At 45.3% G+C, this 21898-nt stretch overlaps 1 protein-coding gene across 1 annotated transcript in view; it reads right to left on the bottom strand.

Annotated features, from left to right (window-relative positions):
• Window positions 1–546: 546 nt before the first annotated feature.
• ARPC2 (actin related protein 2/3 complex subunit 2) overlaps window positions 547–21898 on the bottom strand; it is a 45539-nt gene continuing 24187 nt past the window's right edge. Inside the window, exons 4-10 of the mRNA XM_040358213.1 lie at window positions 13305–13350; window positions 10215–10401; window positions 8153–8246; window positions 7917–8043; window positions 5965–6065; window positions 5674–5774; window positions 547–913 (exon numbers count right to left, since the gene is read on the bottom strand). Of these exons, the coding sequence (XP_040214147.1) occupies window positions 892–913; window positions 5674–5774; window positions 5965–6065; window positions 7917–8043; window positions 8153–8246; window positions 10215–10401; window positions 13305–13350 (678 nt within the window). The 3' untranslated portion in view covers window positions 547–891. The remainder of the gene's footprint in view (window positions 914–5673; window positions 5775–5964; window positions 6066–7916; window positions 8044–8152; window positions 8247–10214; window positions 10402–13304; window positions 13351–21898) is intronic.

A 21898-nucleotide genomic window follows, 5' to 3' on the forward strand; every position in this document is an offset into this window, starting at 1 on the left:
CTTTGTGTACAGCCTGCATACAGAACACCTCCAGGGGCCAGTGGGAAAGGTTTTTTCCCCTTGATGCAAGCCTTCAGCCATTAAAACCACTTTAACAGAGGGAAAGTGGCATTTTTTTATGCCTCTCTGCCTATGCAGGGATTACACTACACAAGCAGAGCCTGCAGAGTTAACAATCCTCCTTCTCTGAGCAGAGCAGGGGACGGGCAGAGAGAATAAAGCATGCAGCTGCAGTTCTCCTGTTCTCTGTGCTGCATCTGTCTCATCAGAACAGAGAAGTGGTCCCTCATAGGGTCATGCACCCCTTTTGGTAATTAGAAGCAGCAACTACTCCATTTTTTATGTTTAGAAGAGTGGTGCAAGCATTGTACTTGCACCACTCAATACCCCCACCAGTGTTGGTGGAGGCGGCCATCTTGGTGGTGGAGGCGGCCATCTTGGTGGTGGAGGCAAGGTTTCTCATGTCAGCGCTGAACCCTCATTAGGTTTATCAGGTCCATGTTTAACCATCTTGTTCTCCCAATGACATAAAAACACAACACAAGGAACTGGATAGAAAGATTTATTTAACAATTTGAAAAACATACCGTTTTCGATTCTTACAACTGTATGCTCACCAGGACTTTGTCTTTTCCATAAGAAAACAAAAAAAAGATGACAGAAAGCAGGACATGGCGGGAGAAAGAAAAATAAAATAAAAAATATATTGATAAAACAGGAGATAAAAGGTCACCGGTCTGTTTTTTTTATTATTACTTTTCAGTCTTGGCAAAAGCACAGCTTCAAATACATGGAATTTCACGGAATTGTACCCCAGATTGCACACCCTGGGGGGACCGTTCCACCCGGGAATTCTGGCGCTTCGGCAGTGAGGAGCGGCTAATCTTGGGGTCAGCGAGAAAACGTCTTCCCCCTGTACATGGAGAGAAAAGAGAAGATTTTGCTTTGCATGTAATAATAACTTTTTGTATTAAAATTCCCACCTGGGGCACTACAGAGTGTGACTGTTCCCTCCCTCCCTACATAACCTAAAAGGCTAAAGTAGAATTCCAGACTAGTCCTAAAAATGTCATCCCCCCCCCCCCATGCTGACTAACCTGTGAAAAAAAAAAAGATGTACAGTATCTCACAAAAGTAAGTACACCCCTGACAATTTTTGTAAATATTTTCTTCCATCTTCTTCCAATTTCTTTTCTATCTTTTCATGTGACAACACTGAAGAAATGACACTTTGCTACAATGTAAAGTAGTAAGTGTACAACTCGTATAACAGTGTAAATTTGCTGTCCCCTTAAAATAACACACAGCCATTAATGTCTAAACCGCTGGCAACAAAAATGAGTACACCCCCAAGTGAAAATGTCCAAATTGGGCCCAATTAGCCATTTTCCCTCCCCGATGTCATGTGACTGTGTTACAAGATCTCAGGTATGAATGGAGAGCAGGTGTGTTAAATTTTTGGTGTTATCACTCTCACTCTCTCATACTGGTCACTGGAAGTTCAACACCTCATGGCAAAGAACTCTGAGGATCTGAAAAAAAGAATTGTTGCTCTACACCAGGGATATACAATAAGCGGACCTCCAGCTGTTGCAAAACTACAAGTCCCATCATGCCTCTGGGTGTCATTCTTGTGGCTGTCAGAGTCTTGCGATGCCTCATGGGACTTGTAGTTCTGCAACAGCTGGAGGTCCGCTAATTGCATATCCCTGCTCTACATTAAAGATGGTCTAGGCCAGTGATGGCGAACCTTGGAAACCCAGATGCGTTGGAACTACATTTCCCATGATGCTCAAGTATACTGAAGAGTGCATGAGAATCATGGGGAATGTGGTTCCAAAACATCTGGGGTGCCAAGGTTCGCCATCACTGGCCTAGGCTATAAGAAGATTGCCAAGACCCTGAAACTGAGCTGCAGCGCGGTGGCCAAGACCATCCAGTGGTATAACAGGACGGGTTCCCCTCAGAACAGGCCTCACCATGGTACCCCAAAGAATCTGAGATTGCACGTGCTCAGCGTCGTATCCAGAGGTTGTCTTTGGGAAATAGACGCATGAGTGCTGCCAGCATTGCTGTAGAGGAGGGGTCTTCAAACTTTCTAAACAACGGGCCAGTTTACTGTCCTTCAGACTTTAAGGGGGCCGAACCCATCGGAAGTAGAAAATGTCCTGCATCAGTGGAAGTAAACAATTCCCCATCATTGGTGTCAGTGAAAGGAATTGTGCCCCATCATTGATGTAATTGGTAGGAATCATGTCCTTCATTGGTGTCAGTGAATAAAAAATAGTGCCCCACAGGCTGGATAAAAGCCAGCAAAGGGCCACATCTGGCCACACGGCTGCAGTTTGGAGTCCACTGCTCTAGAGCAAGGTTGGTCAACATGTGGCCCCCCAGCTTTTGCCATGAGGCATTGCAAGGCTGACAGTTACAAGCATGACTCCCAAAGGCAGAGGCATGATGGGGCTTGTAGTCTCTGCAACAGCTGGAGGGCCACAGGTTGAGCACCCATGCTCTAGAGCAGTGGTCTCCAAACTTTTTAAAGGGGCCAGTTTTCTGTCCTTCAGAATTTAGGGGGGCTGGACTATGGCCAGTGGTAGTAAACAATGTCCAATCTTTGATATTTGGGGGAGAAATAGTTGGTGTCAGTGTGAGGAATAATGCTTCATCTTTGGTGTCAGTGTGAGGAATAATGACTCAAGGGCCGCATAAAGGCAAGCAAAGGGCCACATCCGGCCCCCGGGCCGCAGTTTGGAGACACCTGCTGTAGAGGTTCAATCTGCCCAAAGAGACGGGAAACAACAGCGAGAGACTACAAATGGATGCAAATTCATCCTTTTGGGCAGGAACAAGCTGAACTTTGATCCATGTATGGGTAGGCTGGTTTTACATAAGTTGATAAACTGATCGACTTCTGTAAAACCTGCCTGTTGGAAAATGTGTGTGTGTATATATATGTATATATATGTATATATATATATATATATATATATATATATAACATACACGGGCTGCCTTAAACCTTGTTCCAGTTAAAGTACTAAAAAAGCGGAATGATGTTTGCGAATTCCATCTACTAATAACCCGAGCAAACACGAAACATCTCTGACCACAAGTATGTGCTGATAAGATCTGTATCGCCTTTCACAACAACAATGGCGGAATGCGGCAGTCCCCACCTAGGCAAATTAGGACAATGCTTCCGCGTACATAAAAATGTCGGGGTGTAGCACAAGGAAATGTTCATGTACAAGTCCTTACACCCACTAAAAAGTTAAACCTACAACAGATCAGATCCATCAAGATCACCAATATGGCAGTGCAGAGGCAGATGTATGAAATGGTCTTATTACGGTACTTAAAGTCAACACTTACAGAGGAGGTCGAGGGCTACAATTATTGCTCTTGCAATGAAGTTCATGGCGATACCTCACATGTGTGGTTTGAACACGGTTTACATTGGGGGGGGGGGGGGGAACGACGACGACTGCGTTCATCACTGCTTGTGAGCACAGGGGGGGGGGGGCACTTTAAATTTTATTTAATCAAATTAACATTTTACATCTTCCCTTTAACTGGTTGCCGGCAGCAGGTTGGCTCCCCTGCGCGAGAGCCCGTAGCTCTACGTCGGCATGGGGAAGCGGCCACTTGGGGGGGGGGGGGGGGCGCGCCCCCCGCGAGCGCGCCCGGCGATCACTGCCGGGCACCCGCGATCGCTCGTTACAGAGCGGGGACTGGGAGCTGTGTGTGTAAACACACAGCTCCCGGTCCTGTCAGGCGGAGAAATGCCTGACCGTCTGTTCATACAATGTATGAACAGCGATATGTCATTTCCCCAAGTGAGGCCACCCCCCCCACAGTTAGAACACACCCAGGGAACATATTTAACCCCTTCCCCGCCCCCTAGTGTTAACCCCTTCACAGCCAGTGGCATTTCTATAGTAATAAATGCATTTTTATAGCACTGGTCGCTCTAAAAATGCCAATGGTCCCAAAAATGTGTCAAAAGTGTTCGAAGTGTCCGCCATAATGTCGCAGTACCGAAAAAAAAAATTAAAAAAATAGCTGATCGCCGCCATTACTAGTAAAAATATATATATATTTATTTATTAATAAAAATGCCATAAAACTACCCCCTATGTTGTAAACGCTATAACTTTTGCGCAAACCAAACGCTTATTGCGATTTTTTTTTTTTACGAAAAATAGGTAGAAGAATACGTATCGGCCTAAACTGAGGAAAAAAAATAGTTTTAATATATTTTTGGGGGATATTTATTATAGCAAAAAGTAAAATATAATTTTTTTTCAAAATTGTCGCTCTATTTTTGTTTTAATAGCGCAAAAAATAAAAACCACAGAGGTGATCAAATACCACCAAAAGAAAGCTCTATTTGTGGGGAAAAAAGGACACCAATTTTGTTTGGGAGCCACGTCGCACGACCGCGCAATTGTCTGTTAAATCGACGCAGTGCCGAATCGCAAAAAGTGCTCTGGTCTTTTACCAGCAATATGGTCCGGGGGTTAAAAAAACTAAATTTTTGATCACTCTTTCCCTCTCCTCCCCCAACACAAGGAATGTAAACATCCCTTGTGATAGAAATAAGCATGACAGGTCATCTTTATGGAAAGATTTTGGGTCGATATGGCCCCAAATCTTTCCTCTACAATGTGAAGTCTCTCTCTTTATATATATATATATACACACACACACACACACATATATATCTAAGGGGGCTGGTTTACATTGGGCTGGAAGCGGAAGGGACGTCATGTTGTCGCTCCAGTCCTCCTAATACGGCCCTCCCGTTGTTCAGGAACTACAATTGCAATCGCATATGAAAACGGTGTTCAAACTACACAAGTGAGGTATCACCGCAATTGGTAGAGTGAGAGCAATAATTCTAGCCCTAGACCTCCTCTGTAACTCAAAACATGCAACCTGTAGAATTTTTTAAACGTCGCCTATGGAGATTTTAAAAGGGTAAAAGTTTGTCGCCATTCCAGGAGCGGACGCAATTTTGAAGCGTGACATGTTGGGTATCAATTTACTTGGTGTAACAACATCTTTCACAATAAAAAAAAAAATAAAAAAAAAATATGGGCTAACTTTACTGTTTTTTTTTATAAAGAAAATAAGACAAGTGTATTTTTTCCCAAAAAAGTGCACTTGTAAGACCGCTGCGCAGATACGGTGTGACAGAAAGTATTGCAATGACCCCCATTTTATTCTCTAAGGTTTTAGAATAAAAAATATATATAATGTTTGGGGGTTCCAATTAGAGTGAAAACACAGGGGAAGCTCCATTAGTCTTGTCATGCCAACGGCCAGCACAAGATGGCGCCAGATCGCAGAACGAAGCATAGGTCCGCAGAACGAAGCATAGGCGCGGCCTCAGTTACCGGCCGGCGCGGCCCAATGCGATCGCGTGGTGGGAGCGCATGGACACACAGGATGGTCCTGTGTGTCTGTGCGCTCCCGATCACGTCGCGCCTGCCGGTAATTGAGGCCGCGGCTTTGCGGCCTTCTGCAGGCCTATGCTTCCTTCCCCAGGTCGCAAATTCTATTCGCAATTGCGACCTGGCGCCCGGATTTTGGTCGAGCCCCGTCTAATATTTTATCTTGGGTTTGAATAATGGATGGAAGACCCCCAGGGGTTGAGGTGTGGACACTTACGATATAGTTTTCATCTCCTTCTTTTCTGCGTCGGGACGAGCTCTGTTCAGGACCTTCAGGAATTCGGATGTCTTGGCTCTCATACGGGTGTGGATGTAAGCCTGGTACAAAAAGATATGAATGAAGGAAAAAAAAAAAAAACAACACACACACAAACATGTGATACTTCTCTCCACTGTGCAGCTCGTTTTGCACAGAGTAATAACCTGAATGTTGGTTTATCACATAAAGACAACAAGTCCAAGTCTGGGACACATTATTCTAAATCTGAAACGCGTTTCAGCCGCTTACCTTGGAGCACTTGATGTGGTAATGCAGGTAGTCCCGGAATGTGTGGATGAGATTGATGGTGTTGTCCTTTGCATTGGCATTGGTGTGACGAGGAAAGAGCACTGAGGAGGAGGAGACAAGAATCAATTATTAGAGAGCTGCTTTGATTTTGTCTTCTTTGGTTCCTCCCTCCAACCCCCATCATTAGACTAGAGAAGGCATTAACCACTTCAGCCCCGGACCATTATGCAGCTAAAGGACCAGGCCCCTTTTTGCGATTCGGCACTGCGTTGCTTTAACCGACAATTGCGCGGTCGTGCGACGTGGCTCCCAAAACAAAATTGGCGTCCTTTTTTTCCCCACAAATAGAGATTTCTTTTGGTGGTATTTGATCACCTCTGCGGTTTTAATTTTTTGCGCTATAAACAAAAATAGGATGACAATTTTGAAAAGAAAAAAAAAATATGCAATATTTTTCATTTTTTGCTATAATAAATATCCCCAAAAAATATATAAAAAAACATTTTTTTCTCCTCAGTTTAGGTCGATACGTATTCTTCCTTTTTTTTTTTACCAAAAATATCGCAATAAGTGTATATTGATTGGTTTGAGCAAAAGTTATAGCGTCTACAAAATAAGGGATAGTTTTATGGCATTTTTATTATAAGTTTTTTTTTACTAGTAATGGCGGCAATCAGCGATTTTTATTGTGACTGCGACATTATGGCGGACACTTGACACATTTTTGGGACTATTGGCATTTTTACATTGATCAGTGCTATACAAATGCACCGATTACTAACCACTAGAGGGAGCTGTAGGGGTTAAATGCGCCCTAGTGTGTGATTCTTACTGTAGGGGGGCGTGGCTGGGCGTGTGAGGTCACTGATGGTCGTTCATTATGACAGGGAACAGACTATCACTGACAAGCTACTAGGAAGCGCGGGGAAAGGTTTGTTTACACTCGCCTCTCCCCGTTCTTCAGCTCTGTGACCTGATCGCGGTATAGCAGGGGCGATCGGGTCCATGGATCACGGAGCTTCAGACGGTGTTGCGAGCGCTCTGCCGCGGCTGGGTTCTTAAAGGGGACGTACCAGTACGCCCTTGTGCCCAGCCTTGCCATTTTGTCGACGTATATCGTCATGTGGCGGTCCACAAGTGGTCAAAGGAGTTGTAAACACAGAAAATGTATCTTAATGCATTCCATGTATCAAGATAGATATATATATATATATATATATAATTGGGAAAAAAAAAAAAAAAAACACAGGTAGCAGCCCCCCCCCCCTATTACCTACCCCTTTTCTTTCCAGCGATGTCCACGATCCCCTCAGCCATCCAGGACGCTCCTGATTGGCTCCCGCGGCTGTCAAAGTCAGTCAGTCAACCAGCCAATCAGGGGAGGGGGCAGGCCAGGCTGGGCTCTGTGTCTGAATGGATACACAGAAGGGGATAGGGAATGGAGGTGGAAAACCTGCAGGGCTTTACTACACCCCCCCCTCCAACTTTTTTTGTGAACGAGCCCTAGGGGTGCCGCTGGCAAATGCAACTAAGGGCTCATTCACAAGTGCAGTAGGCACTGCTGCTCCTCTGAAAAGCGATCATCCTCACCACCTGATTTAAACCCATGACTGCCGTCACGACGTGTTAGTACGGCAATTAGAGGTTTAATCACTTCAGCCCTGGAAGGTTTAAAAAAAAAAAAAAAAAATTGTGGGATATTTATTATAGCAAATAGTAAAATATTACTTTTATTTAAAAATTGTCGCCAAAAAAAAAAAAAAAAAACCCAAAGGTGATCAAATACCACCAAAAGAAAGCTCTATTTATGGGGGGGGGGGGGGGGGGGGGGGGGGGGGGGGGGATGTAAATTTTTGTTTGGGAGCCACGTCGCACTTGTATCTTGTCCTCCTATGAGAAGATACAAGACGGCATCTTCTAGGACTCACCCAGTCTAGGAGGCGTGTACTTACCAAACGTGATATAACCGATGTTGTCACCCACAGCAGCGTCTGTGTCCTTTAGTTCCAGAGGAGGCTCTCGATGGCTGAATAAAACCTGAGGTGATGTGTGACTGGCGCGGCGCCCTTCCTTAAACTCCTGCGCAAAAAGAACAAAATCGTCATGAAGTCAGAGATGGAGGAAATCCTACTTTCGTTTATACGATGAATCGCAAGAAACCCGTATTGTGCCCGACTTATACACTTACCTGCATGAATACTTTTCCTATGACCACATCATCATCATCCTTAAACACGGTGCTGAACACCACAGTCACCCGATCCTTCTTGGCTTCCACATACCTGTTCAATGATTCACCATATGATTAGAACCAAGCATTCAAATAAAAAAAATAAATAAAAAAAGGGGTAATCCCCCCCCCCCCCCCCGCTGGGAGCGAGAGATGCCGAGCCCCCTGCTGCTGGGAGCGAGAGATGCCGAGCGCCCCCCCCCTTCTGGGAGCGAGAGATGCCGAGCGGCCCGGGGCCTTGAAGGGAGCGAGAGATGCCGAGCGCCCCCCCCCCCTTCTGGGAGCGAGAGATGCCGAGCGCCCCCCCCCCCTTCTGGGAGCGAGAGATGCCGAGCGGCCCGGGGCCTTGCTGGGAGCGAGAGATGCCGAGCGCCCCCCCCCCCTTCTGGGAGCGAGAGATGCCGAGCGGCCCGGGGCCTTGCTGGGAGCGAGAGATGCCGAGCGGCCCGGGGCCTTGCTGGGAGCGAGAGATGCCGAGCGCGCCCCCCCCCCCTTCTGGGAGCGAGAGATGCCGAGCGGCCCGGGGCCTTGCTGGGAGCGAGAGATGCCGAGCGCCCCCCCCCCCCTTCTGGGAGCGAGAGATGCCGAGCGGCCCGGGGCCTTGCTGGGAGCGAGAGATGCCGAGCGCGCCCCCCCCCCTTCTGGGAGCGAGAGATGCCGAGCGGCCCGGGGCCTTGCTGGGAGCGAGAGATGCCGAGCGGCCCGGGGCCTTGCTGGGAGCGAGAGATGCCGAGTGTGCCCCCCCCCTTCTGGGAGCGAGAGATGCCGAGCGGCCCGGGGCCTTGCTGGGAGCAAGAGATGCCGAGCGGCCCGGGGCCTTGCTGGGAGCGAGAGATGCCGAGCGGCCCGGGGCCTTGCTGGGAGCGAGAGATGCCGAGCGGCCCGGGGCCTTGCTGGGAGCGAGAGATGCCGAGCGGCCCGGGGCCTTGCTGGGAGCGAGAGATGCCGAGCGGCCCGGGGCCTTGCTGGGAGCGAGAGATGCCGAGCGGCCGGGACCTTGCTGAGAGGGAGAGAGCTGAGCGATTCAGTCATTGCTGGGAGGGGGGGGAACAAGAGCAGCCAAGAGATGGACTTTGTTTACTTTTGTACTGCGGTTTGGCAAGGAAAAGCAAACCTGTTTTCTGTAGAAAGTAGGGATCGGCCGACTATCGGCAAGGCCGATATCAGCACTTTCCACAAAAAACAAAAAACTGTAATCGTTTGCAAACTAGACCGATATTACTTCGAGGGGTTTTACATGCAGTTGCAGGCATCACCCCGGTACTATTTAGAGCGGACAGTTGGCTTCATTGTAATAATAACCAATGCGGCTGAGCACATCCACCTCTCCCCCCTCCCACCAGGCTCTCCCGTCCCACCAGGAGGCCCGAGCAACCAGCCAGAACATCCGCCGGCTGGCCAAAAACCAAACCAGATGCTTCGTTTGGGTCTCGGATCTAGTAACCCAGAAGCGATTTCATGACATCACTTCCCGCATTACCAGCATCTTAAAGGCGCCAGTTTAAAAAAAAAAAAATTAAGTATTCAAAAATGCCATAAAGAGTACCAGTCACTGCCTATTACCGTCACAAGTAGGGTTGTCCCGATACCGATACTAGTACATGAAAAAAAGTATCGGTACTTGTACTCGGTCCTAAAAAAGTGGTATCGGGACAACCCTAGTCACAAGGGATGTTTACATTCCCTGTGACAGTGATATATTTTTTTTTTTTATGTACACAATATTGGCCACATAATATCGGCTATTGGCCTGAGAGATAGTCAAAATATCGGTATCGTACTGGCACCGAAAAGACGATATTGGTCGATCCCCAATAGAAAGTCTGCTTTAAAGGCCAAGTTGACCTTTTGGAACCTGTATTTAGAATGAAACGCGCAACATGTTCTGGTTTGTTCTGCCAGTTCCCCCTCAACCCCAGTGTAACAGTGGGTGGGGGAATCAGGTTCTACCCGGTGCGAATTGGGCACATTGCTTGATGGGAGGAGTCAGCTACAGAGAAAAGAAGTGTATAGAACTTACATGGTCTCGTCCTCCCGGTAGTGAACAACGGCTCTCCTTTCCCCTTCTCTTCCCTCTTCCTGAAACCTGAAGTACTTCTCAAAAACGGAGGCAAAGCAGTTTCTCTTCAGCATGCCGGCCTGGTGGACGACGGAGTCTCGGTTCGAAGGTAATGACTCCAAATCATACAGCAAAGATACATTGTAACCTGCACAAAAAAAAAAAAAAAACATGTAAATCCATTTACCACCATTGCAGGTGTCATTAACTAGATGCGGACCAGCCGCCATTGTTCTACGGTGGCAGGTCGGCTCCCCTGCGCGAGAGCCCGTAGCTATAAGTTGGCTCTCGCGCAGGCCACTAGGGGCGCGTGCGCGCCGCCCCCGACTCCCGTGCTAACCTATCTCTAGCCTTAATAAAGGCTTGTAGCGTTGTCAATTTTTTTTTTAATGTGTACACTTACTTGTCTTCAGCCGCACTTCCGGGTCTTCTTCCTTGCGGGGAGTGGGCGTGTCGCTCCTTTTCCCCCCCGACGGGTAGCTCTGCATAGATGATTGACGTGCGCGTCATCGCCTTCCGAAAATATCCGACGGGGACTCTGCTCTTTACGGCGCCTGCGCATGCTGTGTAGAGCTGACTGCGCAGGCGCCGTAAAGTGCAGAGTCCCCGTCGGATATTTTCGAAAGGCGATGACGCGCACGTCAATCACTATGCCTCGTCTTAGGAACGCCTACTCCCCGGGGAAGCGAGAACCCGGAAGCCGGGTGAAACCGACGGAAAAAGGTGATAAATTACCACCAAAAGAAAGCTCTATTTGTGGGGAAAAAAGGACAGTTTTGTTTGGGAGCCACGTCACACAATTGTCAGTTAAAGCGACGCAGTGCCAAATCGCAAAAAGTGCTCTGGTCTTTGACCAGCAATATGGTCCGGGGCTGAAGTGGTTAATGCAGCACTAACATTGGAGAGACCAAATACTGTCCCTGGTGCCGATTTAAAAGCAAAAATCCCTAAAATGTCAACTTTGGACAGACCAAGTGCCATTTCACACTGGCATGATGCAGGAAACAGCGCGATTACAGCGTCGGTCCCCGCATTGCATAGGACTCGCAGGCAGTTCACACTGCCCTATGCGAACTGCTGCGGGTGTCAATTGAAAGTTAAAGTGATTGTCAAGTCTCTTTTTTTTCCCCCCCTATAAAAATAAACATGTCATACTTGCCTGCTCTGTTGGTGGATTTGCACAGAGCAGCCCGGTTCTTCCTCTTCTTGGGTTCCTCTTCTGTGCCCCTGGCCGCTCCCCTCCTGTTCAGTGCCCCCTACAGCAAGCAGCTTGCTATGGGGGCACCTGAGCCGAGTAACAGCTCCCTGTGTTCATTCAGACACAAAGTCCCAACCTGGCTCCGCCGCCACTCTCTCCTCTGATTTGCTAGCTTACTGATTGACAGCAGCGGGAGCCAATCACACTGCTGCGGTGTCTCAGCCAATCAGGAAGGAGGATCTTGGACGGCAGAGACACTCGTGGACAGAGGGGGACCTTGGGTAAGTGTTAGGGGGGCTGCTGTACACTGAAGGCCTTTTATCTTAAAGTGATAGAAAAAAAAAAAAAAAAAAAACCTTTTACAAATAAACCATGTTATACTTGCCTGCTCTGTGCAAGGGTTTTGCACAGAGCTGCCCCGATCCTCCTTTTCTGGGGTCCTCCGGCAGCGCTCCTGGCTCCTCTTTGGCGAATGCACCCACAGTCAGACAATTTCCATGGGGGCACTCATGGGCACGCACCAGAGTCCTGCTGCTGCGTCCATTGACACAGACCGCAGGACTTGGCCCTGCCCCCGACTCCCGTGTCACTGGATTTGATTGACAGCAGAAGGAAGCAATGGCATGTCGCTGGAAGGATCAAGTTCAGGTAAGGCGGGGGGGGGGGGGTGTTGGGGAGCATTAGCTGCAGGTGTTTTACCTTAAGGCAGTGGTTCTCAACTCCTGTCCTCAGGACCCACCAACAGGCCAGATTTTAAGTATTACCTTGGGGGGATTCATACTAGAATACTGCAATCACTGAGCAGCAATTGAAATCACCTGAGATTTATTTCAGTTATCCTGCAAACCTGGCCAGTTAGTGGGTCCTGAGGACAGGAGTTGACAACCAATGCCTTAATGCATAACATGCATTAAAGTTGACAAACCTGAGACTTTACAACTCCTAATATTTTGCATGGCTGAATTCGGATCGCACAGACATCGCATGTGATCTGCACAGCAGTGTGATGCGAATCACATGCAATGTCCAACATCGCACCAGTGTGAACCCAACCTAAAAAGGAAGGGGTTAGAAACCCGACAAAGGTTCCAACACTTTCCTACTTTATCTCAATCCAAAATAAAATACACACTTTATAGCCAAAGTCCGGTCAGCTGAAAAAAAATTATTATTATCTCATACTAAAGAATTAGGTTTTATGCTGCGACCATGGGAGTGTGGGAGGAGCCATGTAGTTTGGCTAAAGAAAACTGGGTAGGGCTGACACCAGTCAACAGGACTTCGGTGCCAAATGCATTTTTCTGTACATGCAAGATGTTTATAGTGATGAAACAGGGGCAGCGGCATTTATTGCAGGGATGTACTGCATGTTTTTTATAATGCCTGGACATACATTATGCAATTATCTTCCCCTCAACAAGGGGTTGCAGGAAAGAAAATTGTTCAAATTTCTCATTCAACAGAGTCAGTGTTGATGGGGGAATCCCTCCCTTGGCGCTATTGTGTTTTGCCAGCAAAAGTTGCCCTGCAGTCGAAATACAATTACTGCCAGCAGCTATAGCAGACGGCAGTAAGTATGAAAAAACAAAAAAAACAAACAGACTGGTTATACTAAAGTCAATCAATAGATCAAATTTCGTACAAACAACCTGCCAATAGATGGATTGAAATTCAGCAGGAATTTCGCTCTGTCTATGGCTTGCTTCAACCCTGAAGTATGAGGTCTGGGGGAGGGGACATAACATTTAGACGAACATCGACTTTAAAACGTTTACTTAGTGGGACATTTAAAATATTAGAAAATGATGGGCAATATTTAATGATACAAAAGAAGATAACATGAAAATCCTCACCTGATTCTGGAGCAACGAGGTAATTTCCGTACACTTTGTTCAGGACCTGCCAAAAGAAATAAAAAGACCAGAGTTAAGAAACGCTGTTCTTGTGTTTACACCCCTACCCACCCGGAAGATACTTCATTCAATGCCAGGAGACTGGACAAGACTTCAGGACTGTGGTGATTGGCTGACACAGAGGACACATGATCTGGAGCGCACTCGGCACAGAGAACTTGACCACCACCAATGCACCCGTCCGAGTGCCATACTCATGCAGTCAGCTAGGTTAACGATGAAGTATTCCATTTCTAAATACACACACACACTGTTAATAAAAATTATATATATTTTTTATTACACACACCCATATACACTAATTATATATATATAATAATATAATATACACACACACACTAAAATTATATATATATATATATATATATATATATATATATATATATATATATATATATATATATATATATATATATATATATATATATATATATATATATATATATATATATATATATATATATATATATATATATATATATATATATATATATATATATACATATATATACATATACACACACATATACATATACACATACACACACACACACATACACACACACACACACACACTGTATATCTCCCTTGAACATTTTCCACATTTTGTCACGCTGCAGCCAAAAACATAAATGTATTTTATTGGGGTTTTTATGTGATAGAGCAGGGATATGCAGTTAGCGGACCTCCAGCTTTTGCAGAACTACATGTCCCATGAGGCATTGCAAAACTCTGACAGCCACAAGCATGACACCCAGAGGCATGATGGGACTTGTAGTTTTGCAACAGCTGGAGGTCCACTAATTACATATCCCTGTGATAGGCCAACACAAAGTGACACATAATTGTGAAGTGGAAAGAAAATAAATGTTTTTCAACTTTTTTTTACAAATAAATATGTGAAAAGTGTGGGGGGTACATTTGTATGGCGCCCCCCGGAGTCAATACCAGCTTTGCACATCTAGAGAGGGACATTTCTGCCCATTCTTTGTAAAATATCTCAAGCTCTGTCAGATTGGATGGAGAGCGTCTGTGATCAGCAATTTTCAAGTCTTGCCACAGATTCTCATTCTCATTGGGATTTAGGTCTGGACTGTGACTGGGCCATTCTAACACATGAATAGGCTTTGATCTAAACCAGGGATAAGCAATTAGCGGACCTCCAGATGTTGCCAAACTACAAGTCCCATGAGGCATAGCGAGACTCTGACAGCATCAAGCATGACTCCCAGAGGCAGAGGCATGATGGGACTTGTAGTTTGGCAACAGCTGGAGGTCCGCTAATTGCTTATCCTTGATCTAAACCATTCCATTGTAGCTCTGGCTGTATGTTTAGGGTCGTTGTCCTGCTGGAAGGTGAACCTCCCCCAGTCTCAAGTCTTTTGCAGACTCGTAACAGGTTTTCTTGTAAGATTGTCCTGTATTTGGCTCCATCCATGTTCCCATCAACTCTGACCAGCTTCCCTGTCCCTGCTGAAGAAAAACATCCCCACCACAAGAGGCTGCCACCACCATGTTTCACGGTGGGGATAGTGTGTTCAGGGTGATGTGCAGTGTTAGTTTTCCCCCCCACACACAGTGAAAAAGTTCAGTTTTAGTCTCATCTGACCAGAGCACCTTCTTCCACATGTTTGCTGTGTCCCCTCCCCCACTTGGCTTCTCACAAACTGCAAAACTGACTTCTTATGTCTTTCTTTCTCCAATGTCTTTCTTCTTGTCACTCTTCCATAAAGGGCAGATTTGTGGAGAGATGACTAAGTTGTCCTGTGGAGAGATTCTCCCCCCTGAGCTGTGGATCTCTGCAGCTCCTCCAGAGTTACCATGGGCCTTCTTGGCTGCTTCTCTGATGAATGCTTTTCTTGTCCGGCCCGGTCAGTTTAGGTGGACGGCCATGTCTTGGTAGGTTTGCAGTTGTGCCATACTCTTTACATTTTCAGATGATGGATTTAACAGAAGCTCCGTGAGATCTTCAAAGTTTGGGAGTTTTTTGTTTTTTTTAACCTAACCCTGCTTTACACTTCTCCACAACTTTATCCCTGACCTGTCTGGTGTGTTCCTTGGCCTTCAAGATGCTGTGTTCACTTAGGTTCTCTAACAAACCTCTGAGGGCTTCACAGAACAGCTGTATTTATACAGAGATTAAAGTTACACACAGACGGACTCCATTTAAATTAGGTGACTTCTGAAGGCAATTGGTTTCACTAGACTTTTAGGGGAGTAAAGAATACAAATGCCCCCCCCCCCCACACTTTTCACATATTTGTAAAAATGTTGAACCATTTATCATTTTCCTTCCACTTCACAATTATGTGCCACTTTGTGTTGGTCTATCACATAAAATACATTTACAATTTTGGTTGTAACACATCGAGATTGTAAGCTCCAACGAGCAGGGCCCTCTGATTGAAACTGTACAGTTTGTCCTCATGTTGTAAAGCGCTGCGCAAACTGTTGGCGCTACACAAATCCTGCACAACGACAAAATGTTATACTATACAGTTGTGCTCATAAGTTTACATACCCTGGCAGAATTTATGATTTCTTGGGCATTTTTCAGAGAATGTGAATGATAACACAATAACTTTTCTGTCACTCATGATTAGTGTTTGGCTGAAGCCATTTATTATCAACTGTTTACTCTTTTTATATTATAATCACAACAGAAACTACCCACATGACCCTGATACAAAGTTTACATACCCCAGTTCTTAATAGCGTGTATTGCCCCCTTTAACACCAATGACGGCTTGAAGACTTTTGTGGTATTTGTGGATGAGGCTCCTTATCTTCTCAGATGGTAAAGCTGCCCATTCCTCTTGGCAAAAAGCCTCCAGTTCCTGTAAGTTCTTGGGCTGTCTCACATGAACGGCACGTTTGAGATCGCCCCAGAGGGGCTCAATGATATTGAGGTCAGGAGACTGAGATGGCCACTCCAGAACCTTCACTTTATTCTGCTTTAGCCAATGACAGGTCGCCTTGGTCTTGTGTTTTGGATCATTGTCATGTTGGAATGTCCAAGTACGTCCCATGCGCAGCTTCCTGGCTGATGAATGAAATGTTCCTCCGGTATTTTTTAATAACATTCTGCATTCATCTTGCCATCAATTTTGACCAAATTTCCTGCGTCTTTGTAGCTCACACATCCCCAAAACATCAGCGATCCACCTCCGTGTTTCACAGTAGGGATGGTGGAGCTTTCATCATAGGCCTTGTTGTCTCCTCTACAAATGTAGTGTTTATGGTTGTGGCCAAAAATCTCAGTCTCATCACTCCGAATGACTTTGTGGCAGAAGGTTTGAGTCTTGTCTCTGTGCTGTTTGGTGCAATATAAATGGGATACTTTGTGACATTTGCATAGTAAGGGCTTTCTTCTGGAGACTCTGCCATGCAGCCCATCTTTCTTCAAGTGCCTCCTTATTGTGCGTCTTGAAACAGCCACACCACATGTTTTCAGAGAGTCCTGCATTTCACCTGAAGATATTTGTGGGTTTTTCTTTGCATCCCGAACAATTTTTATGGCAGTTGTGGCTGAAATTTTAGTTGGCCTACCTGACCGTGGTTTGGTTTCCACAGAACCCCTCATTTTCCACTTCTTGATTAGAGTTTGAACACTGCAGATTGGCATTCTCAATTCCTTGGATATCTTTTTATATCAATTTCCTGCTTTATACAGTTCAACTACCTTTTCCCAGAGATCCTTTGACAATTCTTTTGCCCCCCCCCCCCCATTACTCAGAATCCAGAAACGTCAGTGCCGGACTGGATGAAAGATGCAAGGGTCTGTCAGGAGTCCAGAAACTCATTGACCTTTTTTACACACACACACACACACACACACACACACTAATTACAAGCAAACAGATCACAGATGAGGATGGTTGCCTTTAATAGACATTCAAACCCCTTTCACACTGGGGCGTTTTTCAGGTGCTTTAGCGGTAAAAAAAAGCGCCTGTAAAGCACCTGAAGGAGGCCCCAATCTGCAAATCCAATGTGAAAGGCAGAGTGCTTTCACACCGAGGCTCTGCGCTGGCAGGGCGTCAAAAAAAAAGTCCTGCAAGCAGCTTCTTTGCAGCGCTTTAGGAGCGTTGCATATACCGCTCCTAAAAAAAGCGCCTCAATGGGAAGGGGCGCTTTAACGCCAAAGCGCCTGAAAAACCCCCCCAGTGTGAAAGGGGTCTTAGCGGAGCTTTACCAGCTTTTTTTTTGGCGCCGGCAGTGTGAAAGGGCTCTAAAAAAAAATCAATCAGGCTTTTACACTGGGATTGCAGAGGAGGCTTCTTTCAGGCGCTTTAACGCCAAAGCGCCTGAAAAAACGCCCCAGTATGAAAGGAGTCTTTGTGTCAACTTGTGTTCATGTAATCAGGTCAAAATCACCAGGGTATGTAAACTATTGATCGGGGTCATTTGGGTAGTTTATTATGAATCAACTGTGTTTACTCTTTTAAATCGTAATGATAATAAATGGCTTCAGCCAAACACCAACCATGAGTGAAAAAAAAAAAAAAAAAAAAAAAAAAAAAGGTTTTTGTTATCATTCATATTCTCTGAAAAATGGCCAAGAAATCAAATTCTGCCAGGGTATGTAAACTTATAAGCACAACTGTATGAATACTTTTTTTCAAAGCACTGCATGTAAAGTAAGTTGACGGCGCAATACAAGTACATATAAAAAAAATAATATATATATATATATATATATATATATATATTTATTATATATATTTATATATTTTTTTTTTTAATAAATAATAATTTATTAATATTATTAATAGTAAAAATTCAACTATTCACACCAGGTCTAAAAACAGACCTGAGAGAAAGAACAAGAAAAGATTTTCACGTTTCTGGAAGGAAGACAATTGGGGAAAATGTACCAGTACAGTAATGCTTCTTTTATTAAATCACTATTGCCTTCCCCTTATTGCAGGAGTGAAGGAAAGGCCGCGACGTACAATCCAGCGGGCTGCGCTTTGCGGGATTGGTGGATAAACAATGCGCTCAGTGTTGTGCTGACTGAGGATCCCGGCAGCGTTGGGGCCGTGTAGGAGATATGAACGTGTTGCAGGCCGGGGCTCAGGAAGTCTGACACACTTCCTGCTCTGACCGCACTGCTGCGTGTGCAACACATTGCTGAAGACAAAGCTTTGCTTATTCCATAAAAGGCTCTGTGCCTTCCCTGACACACGCTGCACGCTAAACCCCGGGCTGGCCACACGCCATACCCAATGAATGCGCTGCACATGTTCCAGATCCCCCGGCTCCAGCCAAGACATACAAATCTATACAAAAATAACCGCACTCTATATAGATTTGGAATGCTAAAAAAAGGCAGAATCTAGCTAAAAATTAAGTTTAACCCTTTCGCTGCCAGATAAACTTTTGCCTTATTTTGGCACATGCAAAAAAAAAAAAAAAAATAAAAAAAAAACATTTTAGCCTGAAGATTACATAAAACATTCTTTTCTGAAAGCAGACATCCTAGAAAATAAATAGTGACAGTGTCATATATATATATATATATATATATATATATATATATATAAATACACACACACACACACGATAATACCGCAAAAGGTCTAGGAAACTCAAAATATCTGTAAAAAATAAATACATAAAAAAAAAACACTAAAATACACTAAAGTTAATTTTGGGGCACACAAACGCAATACCGCAACTACCGTATTTTCTGGCGTAATTTTCCAGCTAAAATGTTGGTTTTGGGATATACTCGCCATATAAGACGACCCCCCTTCTGACTAGTCTGTCTGGAAGCTGAGGGGTAGCCAGAACAACCGCTGACAGGAAAAAACGCTGACAGGAACAGGCTTTATTCAGCTTTTTTTCAAGCCTCACTGTGACATCAACATGCCCTCACTGTGACATCAACATGCCCTCACTGTGACATCCCTTATCCCTGTACGGCAGGCGTCCATTAATCAAAAGCCACGCCTCCTCCTCGTGCTGTTCCGTGATAGGCGGAACACTCAGTTTCCCAGCAGCGCCTGTGTTTGGTGCTCCGCCTATCACGGAGGTCCTCTCGTCTGAAGCAGAGGATGAGAAGACATCCGTGATAGGCGGAACACAGAACAGAGGCTCTGCTGGGGAAAAACGAGTGTTCTGCCTATCACGGAACAGCACAAGGAGGAGGCGCGGCTTTTGAATAATGGATGCCCGAGGTCTGGTACCGGCGTATAAGATGACCCCCGAGTTTTGAGGCAAGTTAAGCACAAAAGGTCGTCTTATACGCTGGAAAATACGGTACTTTTTTTATGGTAAAATATATTAAAAAAAAAAAAAAAATAGCCATGCACCGATTAAAGAGAAACGCAACATGACAACTTAGACCCCTTTCACACTGGAGTGTTTTGCAACACATCATTTTATTCTATAGGGTATCTCTTAAAATAAATAAAAAATGATATATAAAACATATTTGAGGGTTCCAAGTAATTTTTTAGCAAAAAATTAAAATAAAGAAGAAGATTTTTACACGTAGGAGTGAAATGTCAAGATTGGCCCGGGTACGAAGGAGTTACTTCACCCCCGGACCATTTCACTGGCCAAAGACCAGAGCACTTTTTGCGATTCGGCACTAATGTCGCTTTAATTGACAATTGCGCAGTCGTGCGACGTGGCTCCCGAACAAAATTGGCGTCCTTTTTTCCCCACAAATAGAGCTTTCTTTTGGTGGTATTTGATCACCTCTGCGTTTTTTATTTTTTGCGCTATAAACAAAAATAGAGCGACAATTTTGAAAAAAAATAAATAATATTTTTTACTTTTTGCTATAATAAATATCCCCTAAAAATCAGTATAAACAAAAACACATTTCTTCCACAGTTTAGGCCGATACGTATTCTACATTTTTTTTTTATTCATTCATTTTTACCAAAAACGCAATAAGCATATATTGATTGGTTTGTGCAAAAGTTATAGCGGCTACAAAATAGGGGATAGTTTTATGGCATTTTTATTTTTTACTACTAATGGCAACGATCAGCGATTTCTATTGTGACTGCGACTTTATGTCGGACACATCGGACACTTTTGACACATTTTTGGGACCATTGTCATTTATACAGCGATCAGTGCTATAAAAATGCAGATTACTGTGAAAATGACACTGGCAGTGAAGGGGTTAACCACTAGGTGGCACTGAAGGGGTTAAGTGTGTCCTAGGGAGTGATTCTAACTGTTAGGGGGCGTGGCTACAAGTGACACGTCACCGATTGCTGCTCCCGGTGAGAGGGAGAAGACAGGCGATCAGTGTCCTGTCACTAGGCAGAACGGGGTGATGCCTTGTTTACACTTGCCTCTCCCCGTTCTGCAGCTCTGTGACCCGATCGCGGGACTCTGGCGGACATCAAGTCCGCGGATACCGCAGGCACGGTCACGGAGCTCGCGGCAGGGGCACGTGGTACGGCGGGAATTTCCAAGTGACATAAATATACGTTACAATGCCCAGCCGTGCCATTCTGCCGACGTAAATCTACAGGAGCCGGCCGTTAACCGGTTAAACACCACCAAAAGAAAGCTTTATTTGTTTCATACAAAAATATAAAAATGTCACGTACACAGGGGCAGATCCACAAAGAGTACGCCGGCGTACCTACCGATACGCCGGCGTACTTTCAAATTTCCCGCGTCGTATCTTTGTTTTGAATCCTCGAAACAAGATACGACGTCATCTGGGTTAGATCCGACAGGCGTACGGCTTCGGATCTTAGATGCAATTCTTCGGCGTCCGCTGGGTGGCGTTCCCGTCGTAATCCGTGTTGAGTATGCAAATGAGCTATTTCCGACGATCCACGAACGTACGAGCGGCCGTCGTATTCTTTTACGTCGTCTCTAGTTGGCCTTTTCCGGCGTATAGTTAAAGCTGCTATATGGTGGCGTACTCAATGTTAAGTATGGCCAGCGTTCCCGCGCATCATTTTAAAAAATGTTTTTTGTTTGCGTAAGTCGTCCGTGAATCAGGCTGGACGTAATTTACGTCCACGTCAAAACAATGATGTCCTTGCAACGTAATTTAGCGCAATGCACGGCGGGAAATTTAGGGACGGCGCATGCGCAGTTCGTTCGGCGCGGGGACGCACTTCATTTAAATGAAACACGCCCCCTACTCGCCGCATTTGAATTGCGCGCCATTACGCCGCGAGAGATACACTACGCCGCCGTAACTTACGGCGCAAATTCTTTGTGGATTCGAAGCTGGGAACAGTAAGTTACAGCGGCGTAGCGTATCTCACATACGCTGCGCCCAAGCAATTGTTTGTGAATCTGCCCCACAGTGTTGCATGACCGCACAATTGTCATTCAAAGTGGGACAGCGCTGAAAGCTGAAAATTCCTGGGCAGGAAGGAGGTGAAAGTGCCTGGTATTGAAGTGGTTAAGTTGCCAAAGAAAGTCTTCCAGTGTCTGTGAATGACGGATCCGCTTTTAGAACAACATCTGTTTCTCAGACTGGAGAGGCGCACACATACACATATCTATAAATAATAGGGAACAATGACAGCTCTCTGTAGACG

The sequence above is a fragment of the Rana temporaria genome, chromosome 6 (genome assembly GCF_905171775.1).
Source record: "Rana temporaria chromosome 6, aRanTem1.1, whole genome shotgun sequence".
In the NCBI taxonomy this organism is placed as follows: domain Eukaryota; kingdom Metazoa; phylum Chordata; class Amphibia; order Anura; family Ranidae; genus Rana; species Rana temporaria.